General features: G+C 38.0%; 1 protein-coding gene across 2 annotated transcripts; it reads left to right on the top strand.

Moving 5' to 3' along the window:
- The first annotated feature begins 1,104 nt into the window (after positions 1-1,104).
- Positions 1,105-7,247, top strand: LOC137073840 (CMRF35-like molecule 8). Of its 2 annotated transcripts, none has more exons than XM_067442546.1 (7): positions 1,105-1,226; positions 1,901-2,227; positions 4,132-4,167; positions 4,259-4,327; positions 5,993-6,109; positions 6,349-6,392; positions 6,475-7,247. In XM_067442546.1, exons 1-7 carry the CDS (start codon positions 1,187-1,189, stop codon positions 6,709-6,711), a joined length of 870 nt encoding a protein of 289 aa, XP_067298647.1. In that variant the 5' UTR covers positions 1,105-1,186; the 3' UTR covers positions 6,712-7,247. The 2 variants fall into 2 exon arrangements, with proteins under 2 accessions (XP_067298647.1, XP_067298646.1); XM_067442545.1 differs by having other exon boundaries at positions 1,210-1,335.
- The last annotated feature ends 8,992 nt before the right edge of the window (positions 7,248-16,239 follow it).

Below are 16,239 nucleotides of genomic sequence, written 5' to 3'. Positions count from 1 at the left end.
CTCGTCTCGCGGCTGAGTGACGAGAGCATAAAAGGAGGAGCGAAGGCAGCGGAAGACGAGAGAGGACCAGGCCTGGATTTTACGTTGAGTTTTGTTTTTGTTGTATTATGTGTGTGCGGGCAGTCATCTGTGAGAGGTATGTCATGCCCCCTTTGCCTTTTTCACACATGGAAATAAATTAAATATATTTCTCTTATAAATACTTGCCAGAATTAAAAAAAAATACAAGTCTAGAAATGCATCCAAAAAACAGCAAAACCAAATGTGCAGTGCTTTGCAGTGGTCAAAAAGGATTTTAAAACAGTGAATTTTGAAGTTATATATTCTTGAAAACTCAGAGATGTGGACAGCTATTACATCACCACACGACCTTAGTGTTTGTCAAAAGCAGTAATGTTAGGTAAATTGGCCTGGGATTTTTACGCGGGTGGTGGGAGACGAACGGCAGTAAAATAACTAGCCGCTGTAAATGATGGCAATACCTTCCGACCCCACGAGGAAGAATTTCTGTCTGAATAGGGCTTCAGCAACTCCTTCACCACTAACGGAGCGAGCTGGTAAATCAAACTTTTCCCGAATTCCCCCTGTTTTGGAGGAGGGCAACAACATCATGGCCACCAACACACCCCAGCAAAGATTGTTATTGCTTCGGCTTTAACTTCTGAATATCTGGCAGCGGTGCCACAACGGAACGAATGGTTTCCATTAATGTTACTCCCATCACTTCCTTTAACTATTTCCATGAACTACAACTCAAACTAGCGCACCACATCAACGTCAGGCTATTAAAACACAGCCTGATTTATCAAAAAGTACAATATTATCGTAAGAAAATTACAACATTGAAGGAGATTTTTTACTACTTTTGTCTTTTTTGGAGTATCCTTATACTATAAGTGTAAAATGGACTTTCACAATTTAGTTTTTAATGTTTATTCCTGGGAAAACAATTATAATACAGAAAAGAATAGGCTGTAATATTTTGAGGCACTTTACACTGGTAAAAACTTAGGGAAGTTGATTATATTGAGAAATCTCGTTGAACTGCCTTTGTGCGACTAAAGTCTTATGTTTTAGGGTTGAGAATCAGTCCCAAATAGAAACAAGGAAGTGAGAGAACGACTGACACACAGACAGACGCAGTTTAATACTTTGCACAACAGAAAAAGCATTCAAAACATTCATAATGTGGAAAGCAAGAGTCTTTTGTTTCTGCATCGGCACAGGTTAGTTTCAGCGATCGCTTTACGATAAAACATAGCATGTTGGGTTCAGACCGTAACTTCAAAGCTATCCGCATCAGTATTGGGGAAAATACTTTTAAACTCGAGTTTGGTATTTATAGCACAAAACAAAAGCAAAAAAAAACTTTAAAAAGTATCTGCTACATGGGAAGCAACTACTACTAAAAAATATAGATAATTTATTGCACATAAAATTATGATCTTAGTTATGGTAACAACATCGGAACAGATACATTTACACTAAAGATCAGTTTCTATCAAATAATATTAAAACATTAATGTGTATATCGCTTTAAAAATGTAAAATACCAAAAATGTCTTTTAGGTTGAACAGGTCTTGTTTTGAACTTGTCTAATCAGTAAAATGAATCAAACGGCTTCCTGGAGAGGCTTAATTTAACATCAAGTTTGAAATCAATAGATTTTCACAGTTTTGTTTGCTGTAAAACGAAGTTGTAGATCAAAAACAGTTAATATAGTGACACGACTCGCTGGAAAAAGTGGACGAGCTCTAGCTCAGAAAGCACAATATACTATTAAGTCACTAGGGGTTCACTTTTTTGAACTACAGGGAATATTATGGATGTAATTATTATTTCTGTCTGCATATTACAGAAAATGTGATTCAATATCTAGTCATTTAATTTTGCTTCCAGTCTGTCTGCTGGACATTAGTTGTGCTGTGATTGGATATGAGGGAGGAGAAGTTACCTTTCACGTCAGATACCCACCGGACTATGAGAAAAACAGCAAGTACTTTGGCATATCAGATGTATTCTTCTTTGAGAAACTGGTTCAGACCACTGAGTCCAACAGGTGGGCCAGACAGGGCCGATTCGCTCTGCTTGACAACACATCTGCGCACCTTCTTACCGCCGCCATCTTTGGACTTATCTTGGAGGATTCTGGCATGTACACCTTCGGCGTGGATGTTAAAATGCTGCCTGATCCCGATATTCAAATAGAACTAACTGTCAAAAAAGGTAAGTTCTTTAAAGGTCCTGTTCTTTGCGATCCCATCTTTCAAACTTTAGTTAGTGTGTAATGTTTTTGATAGAGAATAAATAATACCTGTAAAATTATAAAGCTCAAAGTTCAATGCCAAGCGAGATATTTTATACAGCGAACGGCCGGTTTGAACTACACTCCTGCACTTCCTTCAGGAATGACGTCACTAGAACCGTTTGTTGACTAACCCTCCGCCCACAAGAATATGCAAAATAGGGGGCGTGGTCTTGTTGCTTTCCCACATGGGGAAGAGCACGCATTCAGCGCTTGCATGTTAAGAGGCGGGACCTTTCCGGGCAACGAGCGCTAAGCTGCTGTCCAATCACAACACGGGAAGCGCTGGCCCAATCAGAACTCGTTACGTCTTTCTGAAGGAGGGACTTCATAGAACAAGGAAATCATCAGGCCGTTTATAGGACAGAGAAAACAGCGCTGTACAGATAACAAGTAAACTGTGTGAAAAATACTAACACATGAAACATGAACTCATATTGCACACTGTAAACATAATCAAAGCTTTGAAAACATGCGAAGAACGGGACCTTTAACATGAATAAGTTATTTTTATTGGTTATGTGAACGTGTTTGGAATGTTAAATTTTGCAAAATATTAAAGGATTATTGCATTTGAATATCCTCTGATATGAGTAAAAAAAAGCCAAGTAACATTTAAAAATGTTGGATGAACTAAAATGTTAGGGAAAAAACTTTTGTGAACAATGTACGTTTTTGTGCTGACAGTAACCCTTTAGCGACCTTATGGACATTTTTGTCTTCTTCAGTTTTTTGTGTTTTTATTTTCTAATTTTGTCTGTGTTAATGCGAACTGCATAAATTTTGGCACAGGTGTGGTGTATTTTTATTGGATATACATATATATATATATTGCAGTAGGTACACAAAATAGTTCCTCTCAGGACTTAGAGGGCAAAAATGTCCCCCATTAAAACTCTTACAAACTGTCTGCAATTATAAATACTCACTTTATTCCTGTTTTCTGCTTATGCATATTATAGAGCCAGTTTGGTAATTATGCAGCTCTAATTAAGTGGACATGATGATATGGATGTCAGAGTGTGGTGTGCATGTGTGTAATAATAAATTAAAAAAAGTAAAAAATAATATATATATATATATATATATATATATATATATATATATATATATATATATATATATATATATTATTTTTTACTTTTTTTAATATATATATATATATATATATATATATATATATATATATATATATATATATATATATATATATATATATATATATATATATATAATACAGTCAATCCAATCTCTGTGTCCCAGTGCCTTTGCTGGCATCTAATGTAAAAAATGTGCTACTGCACCCAAACAAACTCTTACTGAAAGCTGTTTTTTTAGATATTTACCTCAAACTTATTTAGATTCATGGCATCTATTTTCTAGCAGTTTTAGAGTTCAAAAAGTTTCATAAAATATATATTTTATTTAAAATAATGTTCATAAATAATTGTAATAACTTTTATAACCTCTTGTAACTTCTTTTTTGTTTCACTTTTTAACATCTAATTTTCATTCACATGAGACCAAACATCAGTCTGTGCTCCAAGATTAAACATTTTAGTACAGTTTTTTTTACATGGACATTGTTATGGACTAAGGCCCTATGTGTAACTTTTTTTTTTTTCTTTTCTTTTTTTGACGCACAACATTTAAGGACATTAACCCATAGTTAACGTTCTATTAATGTTCGTGAAAGCACGTTTGTTCATAACTGTAAGTGAACCTTGCCAGAATGTTAGCAGAAGTTCTGAGAAGGTTTCCTGATAGCCGGGATGACTGAATGCATGTGGCGGATTCCTGAAGGTGTCATTCCTTTTCTGCACAGGTCAACCACTGAGACCCACAACATCATTACCAAGAGGTACAAGAGGAAACGGGAAAGTTATGTTTATTCATGCAAAAGAAAGGATTTGTATAATATATGAATTAACATTGTTTAAATGTTATTTTAGTGATTGTCAGCACCACGAACAGTCCCGCTAATAACACAGAAATGAACTGGACAAAGACCAGCTATACGGGTGATCTGTCTGTCTGTGTAGCGTAATGTTCTCTCTTTCCTTGGCACAGTTCATTCATTCTATCATTCTTTTTGTTTCTCACACTGTTTCTCATTTGTTCATTCATTGTCATTTTTGTTGTTGATGGTTGATTTGTTTTATTGTCTTTGTTCTGTCTGTTGTTTGTACTGTCTATAGTTCATTCGATCATTCTGACATGTGTCTCTGATTGGCCATTGTCTTCACACGCTCAACACGTGTCTCTGATTGGCCATTGTGTTCACATGCTCAACATATATCTCTCTGAATCGCCATTATCAATCAATCAATCTATTTATATCACACTTTTACAAAGTTTTACAGTGTTAAACAGGACAATATTGCAACAAAATTTAATTTGGCTAGTTTATAGAATTAAATATGACCTAATTAATACATTTAATTTGTATATTTGGTTGAATAACTTGGATTGTGTTCACATGCTCAACATAAATGTCTCTGATTGGCCATTGTGTTCACATGTCAACATATATGTCTCTGATTGGCCATTGTGTTCACTCACTCAACATATATGTCTCTGATTGGCCATTGTGTTCACATGTCAACGTATTTGTCTCTAATTGGCCATTGTGTTCACATGTCAACATATATGTCTCTGATTGGCCATTGTGTTCACTCACTCAACATATATGTCTCTGATTGGCCATTGTGTTCACTCACTCAACATATATGTCTCTGATTGGCCATTATGTTCACATGTCAACGTATTTGTCTCTAATTGGCCATTGTGTTCACATGTCAACATATATGTCTCTGATTGGCCATTGTGTTCACATGTCAACATATATGTCTCTGATTGGCCATTGTGTTCACATGTCAACATATATGTCTCTGATTGGCCATTGTGTTCACATGTCAACATATATGTCTCTGATTGGCCATTGTGTTCACATGTCAACATATATGTCTCTGATTGGCCATTGTGTTCACATGTCAACGTATTTGTCTCTAATTGGCCATTGTGTTCACATGTCAACATATATGTCTCTGATTGGCCATTGTGTTCACATGTCAACATATATGTCTCTGATTGGCCATTGTGTTCACTCACTCAACATATATGTCTCTGATTGGCCATTGTGTTCACTCACTCAACATATATGTCTCTGATTGGCCATTGTGTTCACATGTCAACGTATTTGTCTCTAATTGGCCATTGTGTTCACATGTCAACATATATGTCTCTGATTGGCCATTGTGTTCACATGTCAACATATATGTCTCTGATTGGCCATTGTGTTCACATGTCAACATATATGTCTCTGATTGGCCATTGTGTTCACATGTCAACATATATGTCTCTGATTGGCCATTGTGTTCATATGTCAACATATATGTCTCTGATTGGCCATTGTGTTCACATGTCAACATATATGTCTCTGATTGGCCATTGTGTTCACTCACTCAGCACATGTGTTTCTGATTTGCAATTGTGTAGTTTTTGAATGTTAAAATAGGGTTTGTGCTGGCACAATCTATTAGTAAATCTGGCCTACAATGTCGTCACCAGTCCTGAAGAGATCTGTGAGGGTTTCTCTCACTCTCTCTTCTTCTCTCTATTTCTTTCTTTCACACAAATGAATCATGTTTTCAGCAGCTGTGTCAGATCGTTTCCTCTTTCTACAGAATCTTACCACAGTCTTGTGACCGTGTTGAGTCTGGTGTGTGTCTGCCCACTTCTAGTTGTGTGTTCATTCGCTTTGTTTAAGGTTTTAAAACTGGCCACCTCCTGCAATCTGTCAGGTGAGTCGGCTAGAGGAGACTTCCTCTTTTCTTCACAGTCTTCACTCACACTTAAACATTTATCATGCAGTTAATCCATGCATTTTCTCTCTCTCTCTCTCTCTCTCTCTCTCTCTCTCTCTCTCTCTCTCTCTCTCTCTCTCTCTCTCTCTCTCTCTCTCTCTCTCTTCTCTCTCTCTCTCTCTCTCTCTCTCTCTCTCTCTCTCTCTCTCTCTCTCTCTCTCTCTCTCTCTCTCCAGTGTCTGTGTCTTATCACACCAGGACGACATCGGATCACACTGTTGTAAGTCAGTAATCTATATTACCACATTAAAACAGAGAAAGTTCACTGATTTCCTTACTTATATGAAGCGTCCTCTCTACAGGATGAGTATGTGAAAATGAGTCCAGTCGTACTTACAAATTCACCCTCGGCTCAAAGTGGTAAAGGTTCTTCTGTCAAGGCTTTCCACAGACCTACAAACACACAACAGACTCCCGACAAAGATGCCAACTACATAGAATTGACTCTAGCAGAAGGTCTGGATCAGATCTACACAGAAATGAAACCTGATTTTGCTCAAGAGTCAGTTTATTGCAATATTGAACAAACTATTGACTGATAACAGCCTGTCCTTTTCTCCCCACAACAATTGTATATGTTGATTGTATGTACACTACCGTTCACTAGGTTTGGGAGTCAATAACTCTCATTCTCCCAAAGGCTGTTTTTTTTTAATTTTTTTTATGAAAAATACATTAAAACTGTAATATTGTGAAATGTTATTAACATTTTAAATAACTGTTTTCTATGTGAATGTCCTGTGATCAAAGCTTAATTTATCACTATTACTCCAGTCTTCAGTGTCACATGATCCTTCAGAAATCCTTCGAATATGCTGATTGTATGATTAATAAACATTTATGATTATTGTCAATGTTTAAAACACTTTTGCTGCTTTGGATTTTCAAGAAAACTGGAAAACATGTTATTTTTCAGGTTTCTTTGAGGAATAGAAAGTTCAAAAGAACCTAATTGGTTTTAAATATAATATTTTAATAATGTAAAAGTTATTTTTACTGTCACTTTTGATCAATTCAATATGTGAATGAAAGTATTAATTTACTTAAGAAATTTTACCCCAAAATGTTAAATGGTAGTCAGTTGAATTGAATTGAACTGAATTGTAGTCTTGAAAAAATAAATTTTAAAGCAACTGTATGTAAGAAATGTATTTCAATGAATCATAAAATGGCCCTGATATGTCACTAGACATTAAGAAATCATGTTAATTCCAAATACTTATATCCCTGACAACAGTAGTCCGGCCAGGATATTGTCATTTAAAAGTTGTTGTTGCAGCCCTCAACTGATGTTGATGTTTTGGCCTGAAGCTCCGCCCTCCACCTATCAACCAATCCCGAAGTCAGTAGTGTTTAGGCATCAAGGGAAAGGGGGGTACACTGCTCTACAGTAATTTGAAAGTGACTGCAGTACCAGTTTTGGCCACAATCTTACATACACTTCCTTTAATGTCTAAATGTTACAAGCACGCCAGGCTCCACCCTCTCCCAGACAGAGTACTGATTACACACATCTGCACTCCATCAGCATCTGCACTTAAGCCCCGTTCACTCACTCAGTCACTGTCCGGTCTCGTTTGAATACACTACTGCTTATGCTTGCTTCTACGGACTCACCTGAATGCTTACCTGTGTCTCTTTGTCTATCGAGTGTCTCCTTGTCTCTCGAGTGTCTCCACGTCTTGTCTCCTGGCTCCTCATCTCCATCGCTCCATTCTGCCAATCCGCCAAACATCTGCATAGTGATGGGTAGACCGAGGCTTCGTGAAGCACTGAAACAAATGTCCCGAAGCTTAGAAACAACACCCGGCACCCGTCTCCATGACGCTATCTAGTGGACGCTTGCATTTATTGATCTGGAATAAACTTGACGGTGATCTATGTAATAAAATGAAAATAAATTAAAAAAATAATTAATTAAACAAACAAAAAAGCCAGGGGGAACTTCACATATTTCTGCAGAGGCTCTTGTGTGGACGAGTTTATTCTCAGTCGATCTAATAGTGTCATGGATGAAGGTAGACGAAGACGGATTCACAAACAGAAATTGGTTTTTAATTAATAGCAGGCAGATACGTAACAACACCAACATGTGTACACAGACAATACCCGGCAATGAACAGGAAACAGGCAGGAACTTAAATACACAGAATGAGGACACTAACTGGGAACAGCTGACAAGACTTAACTAATAATGATGTTTACTATTTGACCCAACAAGTAAAGTCATAACATAATGAGACCTTTATAAATCATTAGCTAATGATTAATTAAAGCAGACAACTGGAAGTTGAAATGCATGGCTTTGGTGTGGTAATTAACACATAGATTTACATTATTAGTTAATATAATATGTTATTAAGGAATTAATACATTATGACATATTTAACTAATAACACTTTAATGATGACTTAATCTATTAATCATGTGTAATCTTCATTAGTTGCTGATGCAGTAATCATTAATAAATGGGTTAGTTCACCATTAATACATTAACTCATGATTATCTGTGCATTAGTTAACCATGAATTATTGCATATTAGTGCACCCGTATTGTGAAGTGTTACCCAGTTATTTAGTAGTTTAAAAAGGACAACGGAAAGCACAAAGATATTAAAGACAGAACAGGAACAGAGAGGACAGGAAACGGGTTGTGGTTGGTGAGTTCACAGCTAAAAACTGAGAGGCGTTTTTCACACGAACGGCTCGTGGAAACGAACACACAGTCTCTCAGCACGTGAGACGAGAAACAAGCGTATTATTTTACTCTCCGTCGATAGATGAGAGCAGTATTATTTTACTCTCCGCCGATAGATGAGAGCAGTATTATTTTACTCTCCGCCGATAGATGAGAGCAGTATTATTTTACTCTCCGCCGATAGATGAGAGCAGTATTATTTTACTCTCCGCCGATAGATGAGAGCAGTATTATTGGGTGTTTGAGTTTCAGAAAGTGGTGTGAGGAACTGCTGAGAGTTTCAGACTGATCTTCTGAACTGAACTGATGAAGAAATGAAGTTCCCGCTGACAGTTTGTGTGTTTCTGCTGACGGGTAAGAGCTCAAGATCTCCACTAAACCTGTTTATTATCTAATATTATGACTTATGCTAGCAGTCTGTGTGTGTGTGTGTGTGTGTGTGTGTGTGTGTCGTTAACTTTAGTCGTTTAGTCGTGAGTCGTTAACTTTATCAAATGCATTGATAAAGTTAACGACTGGATGTGCCAAAACTATCTTCAGTTAAACAAAGACAAAACTGAAATCATTACATTTGGAAACAAAGATGAAATTCTCAAGGTGAACGCGTATCTTGAGGCTAAAGGTCTGATAACAAAAAATCAAGTCAGGAATCTGGGTGTGATTTTGGAGTCAGACCTGAGTTTCAGTAGTCATGTCAAAGCAATAATTAAATCAGCATACTATCATCTGAAAAATATTGCATGGATTAGATGTTTTGTTTCTAGGCAAGACTTAGAGAAACTGGTTCACGCTTTCATCACCAGTAGGGTGGACTATTGTAATGGCCTTCTCACCGGCCTTCCCAAAAAGACCATTAGACAGCTGCAGCTCATACAGAACGCTGCTGCCAGGATTGTGAGCAGAACCAGAAAATATGACCATATCACACCAGTCCTCAGGTCTTTACACTGGCTTCCAGTTACATCTTGGATCGATTTTAAAGTACTACTACTTGTTTATAAATCTCTCAATGACCTAGGACCTCAATACATCGCAGATATGCTGATCAAATACAAACCCAACAGATCACTCAGATCAGCAGGATCAAGTCAGTTAGAAATACCAAGAGTTCACTCAAAGCAAGGAGAGTCTGCCTTTAGCTATTATGCCAGCCGTAGTTGGAACCAGCTTCCTGAACAGATCAGATGTGCTCCAACAGTAGCCACATTCAAATCCAGACTCAAAACACATCTGTTTAGCTGTGCGTTTACTGAATGAGCTCTGAGCACTGTACGTCCGACTGATTGCACCTTATCTATGCATCATTTTTTAAATAATTTTTTATAACTGTTTTAGTTTACCTGTTCTTTTCTTTGGTTATCATCATTTTAATACTTTTAATTCTCTTTACATTGTATTCTTTTTCTTATGCATTTTTTAGCCCTATTTTAATTCCTTTCTATGTAAAGCACTTTGAATTGCCATTGTGTATGAAATGTGCTATATAAATAAACTTGCCTTGCCTTGCCTTGCCTTGTGTGTGTGTGTGTGTGTGTGTGTGTGTGTGTGTGTGTGTGTGTGTGTGTGTGTGTGTGTGTGTGTGTGTGTGTGTGTGTGTGTGTGTGTGCAGTGAGCAGTTCACTGTCAGTGGACATTACAGTGACAGGAATGGAGGGACGAGGAGTGAGCATTACGTGCCCATATCCAGAAGGATATAAAGAATATCACAAATACTTCTTCAAAGGACCTTTCTAAGAGTGTGTCCTTATGCTGCGATCTGATGGAAAAAAAAAAGACCAGAGGCAGATTCTCTCTGAGGTATGATCATAAGAGATAATTTACAGTGACCATCAGTGACCTGAGGATGGAAGATGCTGGACCGTACGGCTGTAGAGCTGGATGGGGAGAATATAAAGAAGTCCAGCTGAATGTGATCAGAGGTGCTGATATTCATTATTAAACAATAATCTGCTTCATCATTCATGTTTAAGCTTCATGTAGTTAATGATTGTGTTATGAATATATTTGTTTCTGCTCTTCTTCATTTCTCAGCTCCAGAGAAAACAAGACCAGTCCAGATCTCAACATCCACCATTCATCCGTTCACAAACACCAGCACAGGTACACACACACACACACACACACACACACACACCCACACCCACACACACACACACACACACACACACACACACACACACACACACTCACACACACACACTGACTGCACTCGCTCACATGCATTCTGCTGAAAACATTGTTAGTTTATGTAAAGTTACTTTGTTAACATACATGGCACTTCCAGTGGCTCATTTCAATAAGGAGGTTCAACCAACTCTGAGTTTAAACTTGAACTCTGAGTTGACCTACCCTGAGATGGAAAACTCTGAGTTTGGGGTTTCAGAAAAGCTGAATTGAGTTGGTTCAATCAATTCTGAGTAGACTAACTCTGATTTAGGTGCGTACACAATGGCTATGAAAAGCCATGATCAATGGAGCGCCGAAATTACGATTCACCATGGCAACAGCAACCAACAAAAAGACGTCAGCATTCTTTCAGGTTAAATGGAAGTTTAATTCTTAATCATTGTTATAATATCAGAGGTGAAAACTGGCAGAACAGTTCAAGTTTCATGGTGTCCCACGTGCAACAAAAGAAGAAAAAAAATGCGGCAGCAGCTAAAAATGAAGTTGAAAAATATAATTTAATCAGGAAAAGCATTAAACATTAAAGGTTCTTTGGTGTAGAATTCATGACTTTACAAACATTTGATATATCAAATGTATCTTTGCATCCAACCGCATTGGAAATCCCAAAGGAAATTATAATTATTAGGTTACTTCCATAGGTTGCAATAAGAAATCAAGTTAACACTCTTCTTATTTAGTATTTTTTTTCTTGTTTCCCGTCCAAATATCTAAAAATTCTTAAATCAAGATTAATTTACTCGATAAGTAAAATGACATAAGATATTTGTTCCCTTTCGTTCAGTCACTCCGACGTAATGTCAGTGACTGACGAATGGGGGTTTCGCCTAGAAGCCAATCATCTTCGAGATCTTAGAAAACGCCCAATGGCAGTGCCAATGCCATGGGCATGCGAGATTTGCATGTGTAACTCCGCCTACCCACATGGGTCTTCGAGACGAACGGTTCTCCAGGGTGTTGGTGTAACGGCGCGTTCCAGTGATCTCACATTGCCTGCCTGCTGATCTGTGCAGTGATCTGCAACAGCTGTGTGTGTCTTCCCTGGGCGCTTCGGCACTCTGCAGAGCTTCTTCTCACAAAAAGAGCTTGCGTGTGGCACGTCTTTTTCAAGACGGTTTGCCCGCGCACTTCCGGGTGCGGTTGATATCCGTTGCTGTCTTTGGGACGCATTCACTGCTCGACGTGTTTGGGCCCAGCACGATCGGACAGTGTTTGTGGATGTGCTGTGTTCCCTCTGTGGGAACATGACCATCGCAATGTTGTGGTCGAGAGAGTGCCCTCTGCCACACCCCGATCTACCGTCTCCGAGAGAGGTGGTACTTGGCTGGTGGCCAGGGTGACCTGAGGGCGGTGCTGTGGTATTAAGAACCCCGACGATCATTCCTCGGGCCACTCCCGCCCTCTTGCACATCGCTTCCTGCGAGTGCTGGACTAAAGTGGTGGAACGTCTACTGATACCCCGTTCATTTCATTCACACTCCAGATAGCGGCAAAATGTCGATCGCCCCATCTCAAGGTGGGCTAGATTCCTTTGGGGATGACGGTTCGGCTATGCTCCGCCTCCGGATGTATTAGCACTGCTTGGATCTGACCTAGAGTTGACAGTCATGTTATCTCGGGCAGCCGCGGGCCTCGGGCTGGTGTGGAACTCTGCCCTGTCACGAGTGCTCGCGGTTGGGTGATTGGTTTTTGGGGCGGCACCAATTAACAATTGTTTATTGAGATAATGGTACACTGACATTTCAGTGATTAATAATATATTAACTAGTAACTTAATAACCATTTGCTAAGGATCTGTTTGATTATTTTATGATATGCTATTTTTTAAAGATAACTTGATTTGCAAATTGTTAGCAATTTATTAACATTTATTAAATGCATAGTCATGTTTTGTAAATCATTAGTTCATTATTAACTAATCAATAGTACATTATTTAAAACTGAATCTACTAAATATATGTAAAATAATTAACAAATCACTCATTAATCATTAATGAACGCGTAGTCATGTTTCATAAATAATTAGTTAATTGTTTACTAATCACTTGTAAAAAACTTGTAATGGTATTTACGAAACATTCATAAAATGTTAGCATATCACTTCATAATCATTTATCAATGTTTTGTAAATGATTAGTTCATCATTAACTAACCACTTATAAATGACTTACAACTGAACGCTATTATAAAGTGTTACCGAAAAAATACTCAGTATGAAAAGCATTTGTGCAGCATGAATGAATGAATAAAGTATTTAAACATCGCTGGCACTTTAAAAAGGGGGAGGAGACTGACAGAAACTCTGAGTTTACCAAAGAAAACCTGCTCCAGACCAGGTTAGGTTCACAGAATAAGTTACCCCGGTAACTGACTGAGTATAAGTTACCTCTCTTTCAGAAACAGGCTTGACTTACCCTGCTTTCTTGGGTTTAACATACTTCTCATTCTGAAACAGAAAACCCAGAGTTTGTCTTATTTCAGAGTTAACATACTCTGAGTTTTCACTTAACATCCTTTCTGAAAAGGGCCCCAGATGACTGGGTATGCTGGTGCATTTGTCCGCCGCTCTACTCTCAGATTTATTGTATTATTTTAATCCACTTTTAATTAATGTTTATATTACATATCTGTTTTTCACTATGCCGAGTTGTTTAATTTATTTATTTTATGATGTGGTGGCATCTATTTATCTACGTGGGATTTTTGGCTCGACTGGTGTTGGCCTGGAGGTTTTTCATATGTTCTTCAGATTTAAATCTTCTTGGTGTTGCTGTGCCTGCGCCTTTAAGTACCATCTGGCTAACGAGGCATAAGACTGCTGTGGCAATGCTGGCTTTCTGAAGCCTAAACGTTATCTACATCAGAGCTTAGGTCTGCATTTCCCGAAACCTTCTTAACACTACGTCATTCTTAAGTTATACCTAAAGGTATCCCTTAATGTTCATATGTGTTTCTCGAAACAAACTTTAAGAGTACCTTCTTTAAGTCATATGTTCATAAGGTTGGTCTGGACCACTGTGCAAAAAGCTTTTTTATATGTCAGTCTATACAAATATAATTCTGAAGTTGTAATATACACCCAGTGTTCAATTAGGCTAGTTGAATTTTTTTTATTTTTTTTTTATCCAAAGGTACATCAGCTGGCAAACCATTAGACAGGAAAAGCTTAGTAGCCTATTTAAAGGGAATGATTGTGGAGGAGAGTTTAGTCAAACTTTGGCAGCAAGCAGCGAATCGAATTGTGCTAAATCAAAGACATTTAGTGTATGTGCACTATTTTATCCGTGAAAACTTTAGTCCCCTGGCTACCATGTCAGAAGCTGCTATTAAAAATAAATTTTGCCTACCACGACAAAAACTTCAGCAGCTTTTAGATCTTGTTGGACCAACTATGTCAAGACAAACTGGACGGAGCTACCCCCTCAGCCTTGAAATCCAGCTGCTGGCGGCTCTCTTCTTTCTTTCTTTTTTCTCTGCCATCGTATTAGCTGATTATGTATTTTGCGTGTTGCATTTTTATTGACTAGGCCATCTAAAAATATAAATTAGTAATTTACACAATAATGTGATGCAGCTGCTACATGGGCAATCATCTCTGCACTGTAAACCCGGATAAGTTAAGATAACTCAAACAAATTAAGGAAACTTATTACCTCAAAAATTTAAAGTTGATCAAATTAATTGTTTTAAGTCAGTTACACTTAAATCCATAGAACAGATTAACTTAAAATGATTTATTTGAATAAACTTTTTTTTATGCAGTTTAAAACTCGATAAATGTAATTAATCAGAAATTAAATATAAAAAATATTTGGTTATATATTAATAAAACCCACTTAATTTTCAATTTTCAAGAAATTAAAATTGTATTCCTAAAATATTCCCACTAAGCAAAGTTATGTCCATAAGACGTCTTTTCAACGTCTTTCCCACTAGAGGCGGACGTTGAAAAGACGACCACTGAGGAGCCAGAATGAACATTTTTATGATGTCTGATATAGACGCTCAGGGACCTCAAGGTTTAAACACTAGTTCAAATCGAAGCTCTTACTGAGAATTAACTGAGTTTTAGATGTTGATTATTTTGGCAGTGGTTCCCAAACCTGTCCTGGAGGACCAACAGCCCTGTAAATTTTGTATGTATCCCTCATCTAACACACCTGATTCAACTCATGAGCTCATTAGTAGAGACTGCAAGACTTGAAATGGGTGTGTCAGATATTGGGAGACATACAAAATGTGCAGGGCTGGTGGTCCACCAGGACAGGTTTGGGAACCACTGATTTATGGTTCATTTGAAGTCACCATTATTTTACCATTATTATAGTCACCAGGGAAGCGTTTGCTTTAGTTGGGCTCTTGGTCCTCATACGTGTGTTAGCGTTTCTTAGGCTGCTGTAACTGTGTGTGTGAAACACAAGAGTGGTGCCTGCATGTATATCTGGCGGTGGTGCCGTTTTTTCATATAATATAAAAAAAAATATATGGTAAATGGACTGCATTTATATAGCGCTTTCAACAGACCCTATGGCCATCCAAAGCGCTTTACATATTGCCTCACATTCACCCATCCATACATTCATTCACACACCAACAGCGGTGTCTGCCATGCAAGGCGCCATCCAGCTCGTCGGGAGCAGCTGGGGTTAGGTGTCTTGCTCATGGACACCTCGACACTTGGTCAGGTGGAACCGGGGATTGAACCACCAACCTTTTGGTTTGTAGACAACCTACATGAACCACTGAACCACTGCCGCCCTCTATATGACGGTTGTTAATGGCGATGCAAATAATTGTGGGTTATCTCCAGCAGTGAAGGATACACCTCATGCACACTCTGAATTCTGTAAAAGAAGGACGCATTTGGAGTGTCCTACTCACTTTTTTGAAATGAGGCCTGCAGCCTTCGAATGTGACCTCCGGAGGACCCAGCCTTCTGAAATGAGACACAGCTACTGACAACATGACACAGGAACACATGGCAGGAACACATGAGGGCATGGAGTCACATGACAATAGAACACAAGACAAAACCAGGAAGTGCATGAAAAAACATGACAGTGAACATGATCAACTTAAAAACATGAAACATGAACCCAAACACCCTGTGACAAATCAGGATTTACTTTAATTTAGTTCATTTAGTTGTAACATTTTTCCCCCATTGTAGGCCTATTGACAC

This window comes from Pseudorasbora parva, chromosome 4, assembly GCF_024679245.1.
Source record: "Pseudorasbora parva isolate DD20220531a chromosome 4, ASM2467924v1, whole genome shotgun sequence".
Lineage (NCBI taxonomy): Eukaryota > Metazoa > Chordata > Actinopteri > Cypriniformes > Gobionidae > Pseudorasbora > Pseudorasbora parva.
Note: the sequence above shows the minus strand (reverse complement) of the source record. Positions and strands in the feature narration are given on the sequence as shown.

Coding starts and splice junctions, on each gene's coding strand:
- LOC137073840 (XM_067442545.1), top strand. CDS start 1,263: ATGTTGGGTTCAGACCGTAACTTCAAAGCTATCCGCATCAGTATTGGG. Junction 4,168..4,258: donor CACAACATCATTACCAAGAG/GTACAAGAGGAA, acceptor ATGTTATTTTAG/TGATTGTCAGCACCACGAAC. Junction 6,393..6,474: donor CGACATCGGATCACACTGTT/GTAAGTCAGTAA, acceptor TCCTCTCTACAG/GATGAGTATGTGAAAATGAG.